The sequence below is a fragment of the Pipra filicauda genome, unplaced genomic scaffold, assembly GCF_003945595.2.
Source record: "Pipra filicauda isolate LSUMZ 115617 unplaced genomic scaffold, ASM394559v2 scaffold172_size1731463_pilon, whole genome shotgun sequence".
NCBI classification, from domain to species: Eukaryota; Metazoa; Chordata; class Aves; order Passeriformes; family Pipridae; genus Pipra; species Pipra filicauda.
Genome location: NW_024104240.1, coordinates 820,993 through 842,321, shown reverse-complemented (window position 1 = coordinate 842,321; position 21,329 = coordinate 820,993). Strand labels below are relative to the sequence as shown.

At 43.8% G+C, this 21,329-nt stretch overlaps 1 protein-coding gene across 1 annotated transcript in view; it reads right to left on the bottom strand.

Moving 5' to 3' along the window:
* The window catches only part of LZTR1 (leucine zipper like transcription regulator 1), a 35,483-nt gene that overhangs the window by 11,782 nt on the left and 2,372 nt on the right, over nucleotides 1-21,329 (bottom strand). The window contains exons 6-12 of the mRNA XM_039379671.1: nucleotides 19,521-19,604; nucleotides 18,018-18,075; nucleotides 17,336-17,475; nucleotides 15,986-16,187; nucleotides 3,072-3,182; nucleotides 1,801-1,893; nucleotides 773-868 (exon numbers count right to left, since the gene is read on the bottom strand). Coding sequence (XP_039235605.1) covers nucleotides 773-868; nucleotides 1,801-1,893; nucleotides 3,072-3,182; nucleotides 15,986-16,187; nucleotides 17,336-17,475; nucleotides 18,018-18,075; nucleotides 19,521-19,604 — 784 coding nt within the window. The remainder of the gene's footprint in view (nucleotides 1-772; nucleotides 869-1,800; nucleotides 1,894-3,071; nucleotides 3,183-15,985; nucleotides 16,188-17,335; nucleotides 17,476-18,017; nucleotides 18,076-19,520; nucleotides 19,605-21,329) is intronic.

Genomic DNA, 21,329 nt, shown 5'->3' with positions numbered 1-21,329 from the left:
CTGCCCACAGCAGGAACAGCATCGCTCTGTGAAGAAGGGAGAGGTGGGAGTAGACCCTGTCTCGCAAAATCAGAGCTCAAAATGCTGCACAAAAGTATTTTAAACCACTCTGTTACTTTAAGTTTCACTTTGACAGTCTTTCCCTACAGCCTTTCTGGTTGTAGAACAATTAACTAAGGGGCAGTGAGGCATCCACATGTCTTACTGCTGCTTGTGTGCCACGACCTCCTCAAGAGCCATTAAATGTTTGCTGCTGAAAAGCTGGAAGTAGCTAAAATTAATGGACAATTGATCAGAGGCACCAGACGTTCTGCTCTGGAACAAGTCAGGAAATATGAAGGTTAAAGGGAACAGAGGTAGCTCAAACCCTTAGCACTGCCTTCCTTCTCTCTAATCTGTCTGATCTTGTGGGCCATCCCCACGACACGCAGCTCTTACCTCCCCAGAGGGAAGGGCACACACACCTCCCTGGGGTATTCCACAAGATTAGACCTCAGACAGCTACGAGAGCTTCCAAGAACCACACTGCCAAATCCAGATAACTGGATTAACTCTGGCTCCTCCATATTACACTCCTGACACACATCCAGTAGTCTCCATTAATACTAATGATCCTCTTTATTTGACTTGCTCAAGAGCACCTTAGCATCAGATGCTGCTCCGGTCCTACAGCTGTCTCAGCAGATAACCTTTCTCTGATAACCTTGTTCCCAAACCTGGGCAGAATAAGCCTTACCTTGCCACAAGGTTATTACACTTCCAAAATACTCACCTGTTTCAGCCTCTCCCTGGCCTGTATGATTTTCTTTTTCAGCCACTTGCAGCGAGCGGTAACGATCGCGGTGTGCCCTCGGACTCGCTCCTCCTTCTGCCAAAGGCAAAGGCAGAAAACACATGAAACTTTTATCCCCAAATCACATGGTGGTGGCAGATGGCAGAGGTTGTAGAAACCTGGGCTGAACCCCAGGTTGCAATACATTTGAAGTCAGAATCAAAGGCAGCCTTGCATCTGCTCTGCACATACAGATGAAATTCAACACTTACTTCCCCAAAGGCTGATGGGAAACACCATTTGGGAAGAGCCTGTGTAACGTTCACTGAGTGGAAGTTGTTGTGTAGGTTCAGCATCACAGATATAGCTTCTTATTCTTGCATCTGATTTTCAGTCTAATTTAATTTTCCTTTTTCAAAACAGCAGTATGGTTTTTGCTACTGTTCTTCATAATCTACTTCCCCCGATGTTGGGGATCTGTTCTCTGAGCTCTGCAAAGTTTTTTCCAATTTTTTTTTTCCAAAAGGAATGCAGGTAGGTTCAAATTTCTCATGTTTTTCTTCAGGAAACCTGTTCTTTGTAAAATTTTTAAACTGTTTTCATTACTAGAGAATCATTCCCCTGTGCGGCTTTTTCTCATTCTATTTTGTTTCATGGCTCTTGAGATGATAATGGGTCTGCAAACCACTGACCTGCTCTTCCCAGGAGGCAACTGGGACCTGGGAGTTCAGAGGTCATTGGTGTATTTTCATATTGCAACTCTATATAACATGCTCTGATAAATTCAGGTTAAGTCAGTGACCCAAAGACCTTCTCAGTTTAAAAGTTTCTTCTCCTTTGCAGCTTTAAAAATTTATTTGGATTAGTGCAACTTACTAAACCAGGCAGACAGTTCACCAGTGATGCTGCTCTTTAAAACTTCATTCCCAGGGTTTCTGGCACAACCATTGCACAATTTGCTTTATCCCAGCAAACACTACACACACAGTAACACCCCCATTGGCACCTTTCCAATAAATTTTACTCACCTCTCCCAAAACAAACTCCAAGTCACTGAACTGCCTGTTTTCCCAGAGCCTTCCATAGTCTTCATGGAGAGTGCATTTAGGGTAACAAGAAAACTGAAAAAAATAAAACCCCACAGAAGACAGAATTAATTTCAATGACTATATGAACTTCCAATCTCAAATCACCCTGGAGAAGAGGAGCCTGAGGTCAGACCTCCTGGGTCTGCAGCTTCCTCACGAGGGGCAGCAGAGGGGCAGCTCCGATCTCTGCTCTCTGTGAGCAGTGACAGGACCTGAGGGAACAGCTGGAGCTGTGTCAGGGGAGGGTTAGGTTGGATATCAGGAAAAGGTTCTTCCCCCAGAGGGTGCACAGGCTCCCCAGGGCAGTGGGCACAGCACCAAGGCTGACAGAGCTCAGGGAGTGTTTGGACAACACTCTCAGGGACAGGGTGGGATTGTTGGGGTGTCAGTGCAGGGCCAGGGGTTGGACTCGATGATCGTCGTGGGTCCCTTCCAGCTCAGGAGATTCCAAGATTCTACAACCAAAAGTGCCCATGTTTCATCTGCTATCACTGGATTTTCTTATTAACCCAACCCCAGTGTAGTACATAAAGTAGAATGTAACAAGCAAACCAAACACATGCAAGGGTTCATGGTGAGGGCGAGGACAGATAACAAAGGGGAACATAGAAGAACTCTGTCTCATCACAACTTCCTGATATGAGGATTTGGAGGCTGGGAGTCTCTCCTGCTCTCAGGACTTGTCTAAGTGATAAAAATAAACTTCAGTGTAGGTGGGATTTGACCTGGTGTGACTACCTTGAATTTAAAATTTTCTATTCCCACGGTTCCTGGGGGCTGGGAGTGGGAGTACTGAATGGAGATAAAACCTCAGTACAAAATGCTCTGCCTCAGAGCTCTGAACAGGACAGAATATGGAGAGGAACAGTCAATTCTCAAAGAAACAACCTGGCAAATCCCATCTGCTACACTTTCCAATGATTTGTCAAATTAAGTTGTCCTGATCTCTTTAGGACTTTAGAAAGCACTGGAGAGCTTGACCTTACCAAAATGTCTGTCCAGATAACCTTTCTCAAAAGATTTTAAAGTCACATATTGACCTTTGGCAGCTGAATCTGAAATGTAGAGGCTGCCTGCAGGAAGGACATGGAACAAAAGCCATGGAGCTCACAGTGAGCCAAACCAGACACTCCATGGCCAGAGCCAGAGCCAAAGCCAGAAGGATTCCCATGGAATTGGAGTGGATGTGAGTATGTTTCTCAGAGAATTACCTGGAACCTGTACATCTCTCCACTTCTGATGTTATTGTCCACTGTGCCGCCAAAGATGTACATGGCATCTGAGATAACGGCTGCTGCATGGAAGAGTCTGCCACTGGGTAACTGGGGAGAGAAAACAGGGCATAAGCAAAAAGAAAAGGGCAAAATAGGAGAGGGAATGAATCATAGCCTGTTCTTCTGCCAAGAAAAAGGATCTGCTTTTAACAGATCAGTAGTGAGAAGGGAAAATCACAGAATCACAGAATATTCTGAGTTGGAAGGGACCCACTAGGATCATGGAGTCCAACTCTTAAGTGAATGGCTCATACAGGGATCAAACCTTGGCGTTAGCAGCATGTTCTCACCAAACTGATGTAGTCTGAGGTCATACACACACTTGCACCCTGAGATTCACATCTATTATATTTCAGGATTGCTTCCTAGTGTGTCTAGAACATACTTTCCAGTCACACTGAAGAACACCCGTTCCCTGTACCTTCTAATCACAACAGTACCTACATAGCACTCGACGTATCATGACAGTTATAAAATATATCGTTTACAAAATTAAACTCAGTGTCAACTTTCACATAAAAAAGTAAAACGTGCTTCCAGAAATAAGCAGATTCTGCAAATGTGATAACTGTGCGAACTCGGAGCTTACTCCAAATATTGTCAGGGACCTGAAAGGTAAATGATCATCTACCTCAGCAGGACTGAATCCCAGGCCTGTGAGTGCCTGCCTCCCCCACAGCTTGAAGGGCTGAACCATCTGGCTCAGGCTTCCCAGCAAAGCCCAGTTCCGAACAGGAGCCCAAGCTTGGAGCTGTTGGCAGAGCTGGCACCTCAGAGCCACGGCCACGTCTCCATCCTGCCAGCTCCACGGAAAGTACAGCCCCCCCCACTGCAGCTATTTATAGGGCTGAGGGATGGCACCATCCCTGCAACATACCCCACGCTGGAGCTGCAGCAGGGGATGATTTTTTGACATGGGAAGAGTTGCTGCAAGCTGAAGCCACCGTGACCCTCCTGCAGAGGACAGACCACAGCATTTCTACCCACTTCTGAGGTTACACAAAGGTATGTGATCGCATCAGCACATCTCACTGAGAGCTCACAGAAAGGCTGCAAGTGCTGAGAGAAACTTCTTTTTTTTCCCCTTAGTTTGATCAGGCTTGTTTTGTCTTCCAGGCAGTAAATCTGATTAAGTCTTTGCCAACAAAATAAAAAGCCCTCTGGTATAAGAAATCTTTGCTTCTTGTACATATTTATAGACACCACTCAAGTAAACTCAGACATGAAACAAGATTATGTTTATCTGGAGAGGCAGATTTTCCAGGAAACCATGCTGACTGGCAGTTCCCATTCCCACCGACTCACCCCTCTCACCACAGCATCACACAACGGCCTCATTTAGCCTGTTACTCACCACACTTTCCATGACTTGTTCTTTTCCTCAGACTACAGCTTTTAAGGAGACAATCCCCCAGCCAGTAACTAGGACCAGGGTGTTTTTCTCAGATGTACAAACCACAGATTTGCTCACCTTAAAAAGCACATTTGCCCATTTAAACAAACCATCTGGATTCCTCTGGATGAACAAGATGCCTTCTGTCTCCAGCATGTTTCATGGATACTTTATCAAAGAAACTTCAGAGTTGGTGCTAATAAATACTGTAATGGGAGGATTATGGAACAACATTGATCTCTTAGTACATTCCTGCCTGGCCCCTGTTCGATATCTCTTCGAAAGAGGATGAGATCCCTGTCAAATATCATCTGTTTTCTGTGGCCTCTGCTCGTTATTGCAGTAATCTCATTAACTAAATGAGATGTACTGATTGAAATAATCAACCATATTATAGTGGGTTAAAAATACATCTGTCACCTTTATCAACCAGAGCTCCAGCCTTATCCCAAAACATGAAATTTGCTTGCCCAGACCTACTCCCACACAGCCAGGGAGGCAGGTATTAGCTGTACTGCAACGTCCTTCTCACAACTAACTGCCACTAAAACCAAACAAAACAGAACCACTCTGTCAGAGCTCAAATGCAGCTCACCTGCTTTAGACTTATTCAGGTCATTTTCCACGTCTTTTTTTATTTTTTTAAATAAATAATATTTTAGCTTTGAATTTAATTAAAATAATTCTCAAAATTCTCTAGTATTTGGTTTTTAAAAGCTGCCATTGTATTTAACAACTACCTTATTTTCAATCAAAAAGCCTTACAGCTTTGCAACAACTGGTGCCAGAAAACAAACACAAACCACTTGAATATTTAACAAAGTAAGACCACAGTTGCCGGTCACATCATGTTCAACTCCAATTATCTGAATGGGACGTTGTGACAATTATTTTTCATCTGTAATGGCTGCTACTGGCCAAGGAACCAGAGCTCTGCACTTATACTAATAACTTAAGCAATCAAACAACTCCACTTTCTAAATACATTGACCACATTTTTAAAGAGAGAAATGTAAAATATGGAAGGACATCCCGGAACAAGGAGGGTCATGTCCAGTTCATCAAAACATTGTGCAGCTGAGGGTTTCAGGGTGTTTGTTTTGCTGAATCAGAACAGCAGAATTCAGGCCAGCACAAATGCCCCACAGGGAGATGACAAGTGGTCACATTCTGATGCCACTCGCGTGGGGAGCAACACTCAGCTCTCCCAGGACCAAGGATCTGGCCAGAGGAAAACTTTGTCCCAGTGCAAACCAGGGGAGCTGGGTCCTCAAGAAAATATTCAGGAAAAAAAAAAGGTTAATAGAGCTCAGGAGCACAAACAGCTGGAGAAACATAAACAGCTGGAGAGACATGCTGGTCCCCACATTCCTCAATCACCCATTCCAGACACCCAGAACCTGCCCCATCTTGATTTTTTTACTGGGAGACCTCCCAAGCTGCCAAATCCAGCTGCTGAATACACTCAACTCAGGTAGAGTTTATAAGGAACAGCTACAAAATACCATCTATTTTGCTACCCGGGATGGTCAGAAAGGACGAGAGGAAACAGCCTCAAGTTGCAGCAGGGGAGGTTTAGTTTGGACATTAGGAAACATTTTCTCCCAGAAGGGGCTGTAAGCATTGGAACAGGCTGCACAGGCAGTGGTGGAGTCACCATCCCTGCAAGTGTTCAAAGGTGGGTGGATGTGGCACTTGGGGACACGGGTTAGTGTGAATATGACAGTGCTGGGTGGATGGTTGGTCTTGATGATCTTAAAAGTCTTTTCCAACTGTAACGATTCCATAATTCTATGATTTAATTCCTTCTGCTGGCACAACTCCAGATGGTCGTGTGTGTATCCAAAAGGATTTGTCCTTCTCATTCCCAGTGCATACAGGAATGCTAAAAATCACAGACTAAAAGGCACTGCCAATCTGAATGCATCTGTCAGCTCTAGATCTTGTATTTACCACTCCACCAACATGATCTCCTTACTTTTTTAGCAGTGCCTGACAAAAGGAATTCTGGATTCCCTCCTGACACCTCCAGTGATGGGGGCTGGCACCCCTCTCTGAGCTACACTACTCTGTTTCATCTGTTGGAGTGGCTTCTCTATTTAAGGTTAATGAGATTTGCATCTGAGGCTCTTCCCAAGCTGGAATCTTTGCTTTCAAAAACAGACCTCATTAGTCACCTTTGCTTCCCCTTCAGTACCCCCCTCCACACTGCCAGGATGACTCGAGCCATCATTTTCAAAACACAAGTATTTCACAAGTCTTTTTCTCTTCCTCATTTCTCGTGCTCAGACTCACCCTGGACCCTGTCTAGGCAGCTCAAATGGAGTTTACCCTGTGCTGCTCATCAGGGTTCTGATTTGACTCCCAAAGCTGTACATTAGTGTTGCCTCTCCCTGTGCCAGAGCACCCAGCAATCATTCAAATTGCCTTGATTACAGCCCTGAGCATCAGCTTTGGGGCTGAGCACACATACCTTAAAATAAACTCAGTTAAATCTGTGTAAACCCCTACATAAACTCACTGATTTAAATTTTGACCTCACCAGGAACACATTTAGCTTCATTTAAAGTCCTTAATAAATTAAGCTGAAGCAATGTAAAAGTAAAATTAAATAGTTAAAAAAGTAAAATTAATCATTTCCACTCAGGGGTCAATATTAGTCCACTCTATGCAATTTAGAACTTGCATGTGCAGAGTCAAGGCTTAAATGGTTCTTGGATTACAGCTTAAGCTAAAATAGCTGAATCTAAATTGCAAGGGAAAAAAGGAGCAGAGAAGTAAAGCCATATACAAGGCTGAAATTTCTCTCTTCTCCTGGAATAAATTTAATTTCCACTTTTGAAGTCTTTTTCACTTCCAGGTGTTTCTTTATTTACCTCTGAGTCTGCTGTAGGTGCTTGTTTAACTGTTGTTATGCTGAAATGTAAAGCAAACACCTCCCAAGATTTTTTTAAACCTGTTCTCCAGAGGGCAGGGAGGGAGCTTCCCCTGGGGCAGACACTCTCAAACACTGCTGGGTAGGACACCTGGGTACAAGATTTCAAAACAGCAGTGTGTACAAGTAGAGATGGGAGGCACGAGAGACCAGACATGGAGCAGGATTGCCTCGCAGCTGCAGCTCCAGAAGATGATCCCTGTGTATCCAGAACACTCAGGGTCAGTCCAGAGAAAGCTCCACGGTCTTGTTTGGAGCCCATGACTGTGATTGAACCATTTCACAAATTAGTCACATACTTTTCTTCTGGTTTGTGCAGTGACAGAGGCACACAGCAACAAAATCCTTCACACTGATTGCTTGTTGTCTGCCTTCTTCCTCCCATGGCTCTCCACGAATCACAGAATGGCAGATGGGTTTGGGTTGGAAGGGACCTTAAACTCTCGTTCTACCCCCTACCATGGGCAGGGACACCTTCCACTAGACCACATTGCTCCAAGCCCTGTCCAGCCTGGCCTTGAACACTTCCAGGGATGAGATGAGAAGCTGAGGGGTTTGCTCACTGCAAGAAGGCAGAACACAGGTCACAAAGCTGGTGAAGAGGAAATATCCCTCAGTTGTTCCCACAGCCTGAGACAGCCTTCTCACATTTTGGCTTGATGAAAAAACAGGGCAGATGGATCGCTCCTGTGCTTTATTCCAAAGCTGACCAACACACTGGAAGAGGATAAAGTAAAACCTTTTCGAGCTGACAGGCCCCAGCAGGGCAGCACTCACAGCCCTGCCCATGGCCCAGCCCAGCTCTTCTGTACCACTGGCACAACTGGGGCAGGGAAAAAATGGAACTTTCTTGTAGTGAGATTCATCCTCTTGGCTGTGAGGAAAGCATTAGCTACGCTGTTACTGCAGGCTGTGAGTGCTCGTGCTGTTGCAGTGCTTCTCTTCTCTCTCTGACTCCTTTCTCAAACCATTTTAACATGTTTCTGTGCTTTTTTCCCTGAAACTTCAACAATATGGGCAATACTAGGAAACAGCTAAAATCAAATCCTCTGCAGCTGTTTCAAGGCTCTTCTTTGTCACTCTCAGCTTCTCAGAAGCTTTGTCATAGTTACAGAACAGATTTATAACTGTGCAAACGTTAACTCTCCTCACACTCAGCTATAAATGAGCAGGTATTATGGAGGCTGACTGTTGCACTGAACTCCAAAGCCAGTAACAATGTGCTCAAATCTCTTTCACAACCCAGGAACATCAATGAACTTCTCTATCCTTCAGTACCACTAAAAATTCAAAGCTAAAACGAAATAAAAATACCAAAAGCCATCAACAAACCAACCTGGTGAACCCAAATATATTAAAAGTTTAAAAAAGTATCTGTTTTTCTCTGAAACTGAAGAAAATCAGCTACAACAGGTTGAAATGAGCTGTCACTACTGGGAGCTGTTGATGCTCAAGATGTTTCCACACTGTCACACCAGGTAACAGCATCAAACTCAAACAGATGGGCAGACAGAGCTTTGGATAGTCTTTAAGTTCAAGGAGGTTTAAGGATTTAAAATGTTTTCCCATGCTTGGTGCAGACAATCTCTGCTTTCAGACAAAATTGGAACAGACACATGTTAGAGTGAACTTCAAGACATGCAGCTCTATGAATAAAGAGGAGCAGGCAAATGCTGAAGGGTTTTACTGGGCTTTTCCTTAGGCTGTCATTCCTTTATTAGGTCTTTCCTTAGGCTGTTATTCCTTTATTGGGCCTTTCTGTAGGCTCTCATTCCTTTCAGATGGCAATGGACTTTTCTATCCCAGTTTATTGCTGCAGGTACCAAAGAATAAACAAAAAAGTGCCCAACTATTAATTTTAAAAACCTGGCCTGGTATGGACCTGGGAACACAGCTTGGGCACAGGCTTCTGTCACCTGTAAGGAGGAGCACCCAGCTAACCATGAGCCAGGCAACTGCACCACCATCCCAAGAAAGTTACCCAGCAAATCCTCCTCGAAGCTACTTCCACCACATGAAGGAGGTGACTGGGACCAGTCAGCAAGGATTTGCCAAGGGCAAACTTTTCCTGACTAACCTGATCATCCCCTTCAAAATGCTTCATGGGTTATAGGAGGGCACTGTGTTCTCAGGGAGTCTGTGCTTGATACCAAATTGTCTGGAGCAGCTGAAATGCTGGAGGCTGATATTCCAAAGGACTTTTATCCAGGCTGGAAAAATGGGCCGATGGGCATCTGGGGAAGTTCTGCCAAGTCCTGGCCCTGGGACAGAGTAATTTCTTGCAATGATACAGGCTGGGGCCTGGCTGTTTTGAAAACAAATGTGGCAGAATCCCCCCCTCACCTGCTGCCCACGCTGTGGGATGAGCCCAGCACACGGGGGGCAGGAGGGGGGCTGGGTTAAATCACCAGATCCAGAAGTGAAGTCATAGTAACAAAAGCTTGTTGGTTACAGTGACACCATTTGCAGTTGTGCTCTGCACTGAGGATGGGATTTTCCCATCTGGCATCCACTGGAGAACACGGAATGGAAACAGGAAGGTCAATTCACTAACAGTGACATCCAAACACGTGCCAGTATAACTGCAAAGGTCAGAGTTTGAGGCCGCCTGTAACCTGTTTACAGCTGTAACAACAGTAAATGCTATTTCCTTTAAAATCGTTTCAGTATATCAGCTGCAAATTTAAAAAGCAATGTTAATGCATAATTCATCAGAGATCATGAGGTACAGTTTGAAGAGCAAGTATTGCCAAATCCAATGAACATGTCACAAAAGATCATACACTGAAATCTGACAATACCTGACGAGAATCCAGTGACCAACCATTTGCTTCTCTTTGGCACACGGTGTGGATTCAAAAATCCAATAACCATAATAGTACTTTAAGGATCTTAATCTGACTTCCTGCATAAACCAGCCTACCAGACTTCCTTGAAGAGGTACTGAAGTGAAGCCTTTCTTTGAGGAAAACTTTCTTTTTAGAAAATATCAAATCCTGGCTTAGGCATAATGAAGACGTACCAAAAAACTCCAATAAAATGTTCCAATGAATCATTACCCTCATTCTTTACAATTTGCAAACTTTTACTTCCTTTTCTTTTTCAGTCTGGATATTTCTAGTTTCAACTTGAAGCCACTGGATCTTGCTTTATCTTTTACCAACATATTAAAAAAAATTCTGTTCCCCAGGTGAGCCAGGGAAGAATTAATTTCCTACAGCTAAAACAAACCTCTCTTCACAGCTGGTCACTGGGCTTCCCATCTTCAACCATTTTCTGATTTCTTCTCTGAATAACCTCCTTGATTTGTGAACACAACATGGAGAGATGTTATACTGGAAGATTTATTTAATAAACACAAGGATCACGTATTTATGTTACTTACTGACACTACACTGTGTCAGCTTCTGGAGCCAAGAATATCACAGCACTTCTACCCATTTCACACCACAGGGAGCTCATCTCAGCTCCCCACAAGAGCTGGGGATTTAAGTCACTGTTTCCAGGGATGCTGTAAGGGAAACCATGAAGCCCAGACCACAAACCCTGTTCTAGATGTACCCTCCAGCCAGACTGAAACATGGACTGTTTGTGCCCCCCTTGAGAAGAAATCCAAATCCCTGAGTGGACTGTTATTGTAATCAGTAATTGGCAAAACTCTGGACAATTAGATATTAGGGGAAAGCTGTGATTTTCTGTTGTCTTCCAAGGTTGTTGACAAAAGTTTATACAGAGTAACTACTCCTCATTCAAAACCATCTTTCAAATCTTTCCATTATCCAATTTCATACGCCTTTAACATGAGCCATGTTCAGTTTGTGCTGTTCCAACTCCTTACTGGTGAGTGAGCTACAGAAATACTCCTTCTGCCTATCATCTACATCATTAATATTCTGCTTTCTCTGGGAAAATCCTATAAAAGTATGTAATAAACACCTCTCAGAAAGGATATGAACATAAAATTGACAAACAGAAATCGAGCTGTGTAACAATGTTAAGTTACTCTCAATGCTACAGTTACTCTGGTACCCGGGTTCTTTTAAATAATAACATTTTCGAGCTGTCTCTCTCCAGCTCACTGAGCACAGACCTGCAAAGGGCACTTGGTATGAAGTTCCTACATTTTTATAAAAGGTTTTCTAAAGAGGATGCAAGCTCAAACACTACATATTATTTATAAACACCAAAAGTATCAGTCCTCTCTCTGGACTGTGAAATGCTCGGTTTTATCTCTCCCAGCAGAAAATTTCCCTGCCCACCTGCGAGGCAGATCCTGTCAGGGGCCTTGCTACAGGAATCTGGGGTTTGTGCACACAAACGTTTCTTTTGCATAAAGATACCTCAGTGGGTGTAACTGATCTCTGCACAGGGAGACTGGGGCAGACTCATCCACAGAAGATGAGTAAGTCCTTTTACTCCTCCTCAGCTGCCCACAAGCCATGTCACCGTAATCCACTTGAAAAACTCCAGGACTGAGCCTCCAAGTAAGCCCAAGAAGGTCACCAGCACATTAACCTCCCTTTTGGCTTACTAAAAGAAAAATTAAGAGCTTTGAAAGTCAGAAATTTTTACTGCTCTTGGCTTTGAAAGGCCCGATTGTGAGACTGAAATGTTTCACAGGTCAAGTTTCAGAGATTTCCCTTGTAGCTTCAGGATGGCTCATCAGTCCCTGCAGCCACAGGGAGATGACAAGAACTGTGAGGAAGGAGAATTTTCTTCCTCCTGATATAACACCCTGTCTGTCAGCTGTGCAAGATGGAGCATTCTCCCTGTTACTGCCTGCCTATTTTTTATGCTGCTCCAACCTTCTTCAGAAAGTCAAGGATATTTCGAGTTCAATAGGAAAACTTGAGGCAAATAAAAAAATCTATTTCTTATTTTTGAAATCTCCTGATAGCCCTGTATAAAGAAAATCCATCACTCCAGGAAGCTTTGACAGTGTTACACAGGCAGGCAAGGACTCAGAGAAGATATTCTTGTGACTGCCTTAGAAAAGTAAAACCCCCAGCTGTGAAGATCATCTAACAGTGAAGATGGAGAAGAGCTCTGTGTGCTCTGTAAAATATATATATACATATATATAGGTCTGAGGATCTACAGACTGCAATTGTGCAGCTCAGCAAGGACATCTTGATACTCATTTTGGAGACATCCTAAAGGCATAAAATGGCAGCTCCTGGTTTATTTTTGAAGGACTGACCTGTTCCATTTCCATTTCTCCTCTTCTACCCATTTAAGCCCCCATCTCACAGCAAGGCACTGTCAAGAATTCTGAGAGCCCTGGGCAGAGAATTAGGACAGGTCAATTTTGCCAGACCTGTTCCCAGCTTTGTTCTACCTGTTTACCCAAAATGTGGAAAATGCCAGACTGTCTCAGGGCACCTGACACACGATTGCTGCCTGTGCTCAAGAACTGCTTCTAGACCCTTCCTGGAACTTACCCTGCTTTGCTGTGATTAATGCCCAAATCGTGCCCCCTTCTCCAGGTAACAACCTCAAGATTCTTCAGTCACATGTGACTTGGCACCTTCCACGTTGCCCATAACAGGGTAGCAGGGGAAATATCACTTCCACCTGACAGCCTATTCCTGTTACTGGCATGTGTAGGTCTGGAAAGTCCAAATCACTCCCTGGATCACTCTAAAAAGCCCCTCAGGGCTGGCTCTGTTCAGAGAACAAGACTGGAATGGCAGCAATCACTCTCCTTCAGCACAAGAGATCTCTTTTGCAAAGCACTATGAAAGTCACCACTGAATTATAGTTCAGTCAGCACCAAACCTTCTTATTTTGGACTCCAGAGGCTTTACCCACTCCATGCTAAAGGTCCAAAAGAAGAAAGAATTAAGGATATGCATCACATGACCATAAGTAAGAAAGTAACCCTGCTATAGTGCAGTTAAGCAAAGTTGTAATGCAGCGTTTCTAAGATCACATCACATAATACAGAACAAACAGAATGTAAACTCTACAATACATCCATTGGAAAGAGGGGAAAACACCAACTCTAAAAGTGAAGACAGATCATTCTGCTGCACAATAACAGAGGTCACCATCACTTCACACCCAGTGGAAACCCTCAAGTGCTGAGACAGCATTGCACTTATCGACTTCTATTTTGTTTCAACTTAATGTGAATAACTTTGTTCACAGAGACGGATAAATAGGGAAAATCCCAGTTCACAGTGTCCTGGGAACAGTATGGTATCAGAGATTCATTGCCACCATTAGAGGTCTTTGCCAAAAGCTCATAGAAACTTTAGGAAAACAATTCTGAGAAATTATCTAGTTACCCCTCCAGAAGACACAAAATCATTTAAAACTTAAAATGACAGAAGTCCTTCAGATTTTGCAGTTAATCAGTCTTTTAGGAAAATTTACTATCATGTAAATCTCTCCTCCCATTTCTACCAAATCAGTCTCTAGATGCTGTAACACAGAAGGAAACTTCAAAATACAACACAAGCAACTAACAGAGAGACCCATGTCCAGGACTACTGACAGCCCAACATAAGAGCTCTGATATCTGAAATGAAGTTTTAGTAGGGGATAACTCAGGGAATAATGCTGGTTTACAACACTGCCAGGAGCAGTTCTGACCCTGGAAGCAATAATCAATCGTGTCCCAAAGAACCAACGCCTGCCCAAGCCTCACACATCCCACAGCAACGCTGGCAGGAGCAGAACAGGATCTACAGTCCTGAAGGCAACTGTGGCTTTAGAAAGTTAGAGAACCAGTTTTATTAATTTCATGTGGCAATAAATCAGCTTTGTAAAGCACTGATTAGACTACTGTGAAATACTTTGGTCAAATAACTGTTCCCAACGAGGCCCACATGCACAGTTAATTAAGGGTAGTGTGTGCGTGGGATTCTCTGACTCATCCAACGCTGTGACATGTCTCTGCAAACACACCAAACACACCAAAACACACCAAAACACACCAAACAGACCAAAACACACCAAACACACCAAACACACCAAACAGACTAAAACACACCAAACACACTAAAACACACCAAACACACTAAAACACACCAAACACACTAAAACACACCAAAACACACCAAAACACACCAAACAGACTAAAACACACCAAACACACCAAAACACACCAAACACACCAAAACACACCAAACACACTAAAACACACCAAACACACTAAAACACACTAAACACACCAAACACACCAAACACACCAAACACACTAAAACACACTAAACACACCAAACCCACCAAACACACTAAAACCCACCAAACACACCAAACACACCAAAACACACCAAACACACTAAACACACCAAACACACTAAAACACACCAAATACACCAAACACACCAAAACACACTAAACACACCAAACACACTAAAACACACCAAACACACCAAACACACTAAAACACACCACCCACAGAGCACAGCACTCAGAGGTTGAGCACTGTCACACCAATACTGATTAAATTAGTAACTCTGCACTTGACTAATTCCTGCAATACTCAGCTCTCAGTCTCTGCAGCTCCCATGTACAGCACATGCAGCATCTCCTGCACAGCAGCTGGACAATCCCAACCTGCTGCCACCTCAGCTGTGGTATTTTAATGTGGCTTAAGGTAAAATCTGTTCAAATCAACAAAGGCAGCAAACGCCTCCATTCCAAAGCCAGGAATCTCACACTTCAGTACAGGCTCCAGGGAACCAACTGCTTGTGCAGTCTGGGATGAAATGATCAGAGGCCACTGGAACCACATTTACTGAAACGTGTGCTGAAATGTGCACTGAAGCCAGGCAAGCCCTCACCACTTCCACCTGGAATACCAGCTGATCCCACACAGGATCTGTAGCTGCACTATGAGAAAAAATTGGCGTTTTATCACAAAATCACTGCCTTGGAATGAGTAGCCCAAAAGATGTTAGTCATCTTACCTTTTTTTTTAATTTTTTCTCATTTGGGGTGTTGCCTTGGCCCTTGGTGGTCTACAGCCTTTTGATGTCCATGTAAAAAACTGACATTTTAAAATTTACATCTCTTATTAATGCTAGTATGTTCAAAAAAGCCCTTTCTGAGCCCTATTACTATTTTCCAGCCACACCTTTATAAGCAAACACTTTACACTTGACCTAGAAGGGAAATGCTATTCAGTATAATCAGAATTTAAAAGATTTTACGTGTTTGGGCATTATTACAGTGACACAATCAAACTTTGTCTAGCTTTGAACTCTGCTTCAAGAGCATCGCACAGCCAATCACGGAACCACTGGTATGCAGTGAATTCATCATAAAATTTTCCCAAATAATGACTGACTCATAGCTCTAATTACAAGTGTTTCACGGTATTTCTTTAAACAGTGCAAAGCAAAGTTTTAAATGTGTCAACACTGACTAATTTTTAAGGACTGCTGCCCACAATATTTGAGCTGATTAACCATCTGTGGGAAGAAGTTGTTACGATTTAGCAAAAAGTCAACATCCTTGTCAAAAAAAAATGTCCAGAACAAAAAAGAAAACGCACAAAAAGGAAGGTTTTACCTCACTGTCTGGGCTGGGCTGGATGACCTCCCAGGTCTGGGAGTCCACGTCGTAGCAGTGGAGCTCGTTGGGCAGTGTGTTGTCTGCAGCCCCCCCAAACACGTAGAGGTGCCGGTCGAACGCGACCATCGTGTGCCCGTATCGCCGCTGGGGAGGGGGGGGGGACCCCCGAAGCAGGTGCTCAGTGGGAATCCGTGTCCAGCTGGGACAGTCAACAGGAAACAGGGTGGTTTTTTTCTACAACTCTTTTTAAATTTTCTAACTCTCAGATCATAAGCACAGAGGAGCTCTGTTACAGCACTCGCTGAACCCGCAGGAGAACAGGCGACACGGCGCAGGTTGCTGAGACCTGCACCAGCTCTGTCTTGCTGAACTTCCAAGAACATGATAAAGCCAATGCACTTTATGTAAACCCCAATGTGTCAGTGTGAACCCCAGCTGTTCAATGAGTTCATGTGAACCCCAATATGTTCATGTGAACCCCAATGTGTTTGTGTGAACCCCAATGTGTTCGTGTGAATTCCAGCAGCTCAAAGAACACAACCTGGGCAGGAATAGGTGATCTATTCTCACACATTTTAGGAACTAACCCCTCCTAGGGCACCATTCTGATGCCATGTCCCACTTGGAGAAGGAATCACTCACTTTGACAGTATGGCTTCAGCCATGGCCCGAAGGCCATCAGCTGCTGTTTCAGTTATGGTTCTACTTCAGCCACAAACCAGCCAGATTAGGCTGTCAGAACACACTGATGCATCTGTATTCCCACTTTTTGGCATTTTTATCCCATCAGGCCATATTTTCAGAGCAAGTCACACCAAATGTCTCAAACTAAATACTCAGGATTTTCACAAATACTTGGCATTTTACATTTCCCAGTGGCTCCAGTATGAATTGGTATTTCACAGGACCTCTGGTTTTAATCCTCCTAGGAAGGTAATATCTGGCATCCCATTCTGAGCACACTGAGATTCACACTTCCTATTTAAAGTGAATCTACTGAATTTTCTGTTCAGCTGCTGAAAAAGACCAATCTGACACACATGGCAAATGACAAAGTCTCGTGAAAACAGTCCATATTTTTTCTTATCTACTCTTCTTTGTCAGGAGATGCAGCATCCTTCCTCAATACCCTTAAGTATTTGCATTTCTCAACTCAAGCAGTCAAGGATTATGTGGATTTTGCACGACTTAACTGTCTACACTTACATCTTTTCCTTGAATTCAAACTGGAAGAGATTATTGGTAATCTTTGCTCCGCTCTCCTCAATACCCTTAAGTATTTGCATTTCTCAACTCAAGCAGTCAAGGATTATGTGGATTTTGCACGACTTAACTGTCTACACTTACATCTTTTCCTTGAATTCAAACTGGAAGAGATTATTGGTAATCTTTGCTCCGCTCTGGCCAGAGAAAACAAACATCTTATCTTTGCAAACCGCCACAGGAAAATTACAGCATGAGGGAGGAATTTCACCACTTTGTTCAATCTGAAAGATAATGAAGTTCAAAATTAGAAATGCATTATTTCAGGGCACAACTCCACACACTGAGGAGGCTCAGGCAGGCCAAGCACACAGCAGCTCTGTGTGCAGACACTGTGCCCTGGAAAGCTGGCGGCAGGTAATCGACTCGTGCTGTGCTCACGTGTCTGCACAGACTGATTTTCCATGGAAAAAAAGGTTGGGAGGACACATTCCTAAAGCTCCTAGTACTGGAAGGATCAGGACTCTGATCAGTCAAGCTCTCAGTCCATGGCAATGGTCTGAATGGGAATGCAGTGCTGTTCACAGGGGGCACAGCAAATCCACGTGGGCAGTCCAGGTTCAGTTCACAGATTCACAAGCAAAAATCACCCTTTCATATACACTTGGTTTTCCAAATCAAATTTTAACTGTTTCTTTTCACTGTGGGTCAAAAGCACATTCTGGAGAGTGAGCAGTGCAGTCCAGTGTAGGAAATTTTAAATAACTGTGCAAGAAAACAAAAAAAAACATAATTCTATGTGTTACTTGAAACTAAAGCTTCTTACCTCTTCCCAGCAGGTCAGTTCTCTGTCCTGCAGGCCAATTGTCCACATGTCATTTAATCTGTGCCATAACACAAAAATGCTTGATTTGAAACAGTTCATTTTCAGTAATGACACTGAAAGGACAAAACCCCTATTTCATCAAAATTCCCATTGCACAGGAAGAATCTCCTACTTCCACTGACAGAAAAACAACTTTTTTCCCTGTACCTAAATTTGACAGCCTCACCCCAGCATGCTTTCACATCTTGCTGCTTACGAGTACACTGAAGTTAACAGTTACACACAGTGAATCAGTCTGGAGCTTAAGCATTTGAGCTATTTAATCTTCAGGATTTTTACAGGAATACCCTTTATTACCCTGTATCCTTCTGCTCATCCCTGCTAACTGCTGAGACTGACCCCAGCAATTATTTATGGGACTGAATCCTTCCTTAAATACACAAAGAAGGACAAAGCAGGTACGCTGACACATCTCTGACTGTGCTGTTCCCAGGACAAGTTACTCTGTAACTACAGACATTTCCTTTGTTCAAATCTGCCTGGAGGTTCACGTTCCACAAAAAGACATTTTTTACCACGATTAGACACATCTAACATAAATTAGACAGCTCCTCTCACCCACTCCCTCCTTCCAGCTACCAAGGCCCTCAGGGGACTCCCTAACCTGGCACTGAACAATCCCACAGAGTCATGCATCTTACACCAATTCCTCCTCCAGAAATAACAAAGAGATCCCATCTGTTTTCCCAATTAACAGCAGTTCTTCTGGAGACTTTGAGGAGCTGGAAACTCTTCTGCAGATTCTCCTCAGAAGAGGAGGCAATCCAGGTCCTCATTTGTGACAATCTCTGTGTGCTCTCACAATGCAAATACTGTACATCAACAATCAGTAAATTACTCAAGTTCATCAAGACAAAAAAATATTAATGTTCAGAATTGACTTTTCCCTGACAGACCAAGAGCAAATTCAAAGAACTGCTGTGAGACAAAGCACCAGGCTCTCTTTAACTTCTTGGTACCACTCATTTCCAGTCCTTTCCCATCTGAAATCCCACCTCCTTTCAACCTAAATATCACATATTTTCAGAGATTTTCAGAGAAAAAGCTGACACATTGCTCTTAGTTCTGTCAGATGACTTCACAGCAAATCCAGCTTTGCTCTCTAAGTCTCCAGCAACATCAGCCGGCCTGTGCAGGGGATCTTTTGAGAAATGCACATTTGCCAAATTTCAGAGATCATTTTGCATCCTTACAACCAAGCAGGCTGTAAAATTACACAGCCACAGCCACTCTGAGTGACCGGATTTTTAGGTTTTAAGCACGGACTTATCTGAACATGAGACGGTGAACTGCAAAAGTGTGATGCCCAACAACAGGCTGGGTTTGCAAAGCTCCAGTTGCATATTTAAAGCCTTTGGGATACGGAAATGCCCCTACAGAGGTGGAAACTGAAGGGCTGGGATTTCACAAAAGCACTCAGGGAGAGGGTGATCCCACCCATACCGTGCATTGCCATCGTATCCAGCAAAGATCCACAGTTTGTCACTGTACACTGTCGCACCATGAGCTGACCTGGCCACTGGCAACCTGCAAAGGGAGAAAATGCAGAAAAAAATGTTATCTCAGCTGCACAGGGGCTGTAGAGGGATCTGTGTCACAGCTACAACGCAAATGTAAGAAGAAGGAAGTCCCCTACATAAAATGGCTTCTGCCATCCACCCTCCAAACACTGAGCCTCTGAGGGGCACGTGTTAGTCTTGTGCTCTGCTGCCTTCACTGGAGAGAAACCACCTTATAAACAAAAAAATTCCAACTAATTCCTTGCCAGGACTCAAATACTCTTAAGAGCATCTTAAGGAAAGTAGTTAAATAGTTGGACAATTCATAGCACCATTGGTACAGGAAGGTGGCAATCCCTGCATGTATTCCCACACGCTAAGCAGGTGGGACACGGAAATGAGACCAGGACAGAGCTCAGGATTCTGGTCTGGGATCATTCAAGGCTGTTCCTGATACAGTGCTCACAATGGAAGATAAACCCACGATTTCTCTTCCCCAATCTTTGTTGTTTTTACTAAATCAGCCAGGCTGAACAAACCTGCGATGCCACAAGGCACCTGTTGGCCTGTCTGAGGTCACTGTGCAGGATGAACACTGTAACTGTGGGGAAGGACAGGGACATCTGAGTTTGTAAACTGTGAGTAAGAATTAATCTCCAAGATTTCCCAAGTTGCTAGGATAACTGAAAGAGAAAACACTAATGTGGTCTATGTTCTAAAACATAACATGTGCTCATCAGAGGTGAGCAACAGTAATGCAAGAATGGACTGTACATTCCTCAACCCTCCCCACAAATCACAATTACAAATGTTCCCTTTGCTCTGCTCACTAAAATTTGCTTTTCAGAAACTTCAAATATGCAAAGGACTGCAGGTAAAGACACTGTATGGCCCATACTGGGGAGTGGTAAACACAGAAATATAAAACGGTTTGGGCAGAAAAGGACATTTAAGCTCATCTCATTCCATCCCCTGCCATGGGCAGGGACACCTTCCACTAGCCCAGCTTGCTCCAAGCCCTGTCCAACCTGGCCTTGGACACTTCCAGGGATGGGGCAGCCACAGCTTCTTGGGCAACCCGTGTGTATTAGGGAGGATTCGAGCATACCGAAATCTTGAAACCATGACACCATTGCAAGCTCAACAAAACTGATATTTATTACCAAGAGGTGGCCAACAAAACGAACGAACTCAAAAGAGAGGAAGGAGGAGAGAAATAAGCCCCCAGCACAACCTCCCCCAGTCACCCAGCTGTTGCCCATAAAGTTACCTCACCGGCCTAGAATGCCTGTAATTACCAACAGCAGAAGCTGCATCCCTGGAAAGTCAGTAAGTTCACAAATCAGCAAAGGCAACATTATCCTTGATGTGAAGCTAGCTCCCCAAAAAGGAGCTATCTGCTTTTTTATACAATTAACTGATTGTGCCTGTCTAGGCTGGTGTGGCCAGTACTGCCCTGCCAGAGGTTCTCAGTCCCACCCCCTTGGTTATGTAAGTGCATCTCTTCTGCCCACGAGGGGCTTTTCCCTGTGTACTGCACTCGGGGGGGTCTTTTCCAAATGAGTCTGGGGGCGTCCTTCATCACTATAGTCTTCAATTTCTCCTTGGAGAACGATTAGCCAACCACAGAACACCAATTATACATAGTTCATACAAAAACTCCCTTTAAGGACAAAGTTTCTGTTTTATCAATGCTTGTTTTCTCATAACTTGGCAGGGACAGAACAAAACTTTCACAGGTGGCTGGGCCGAA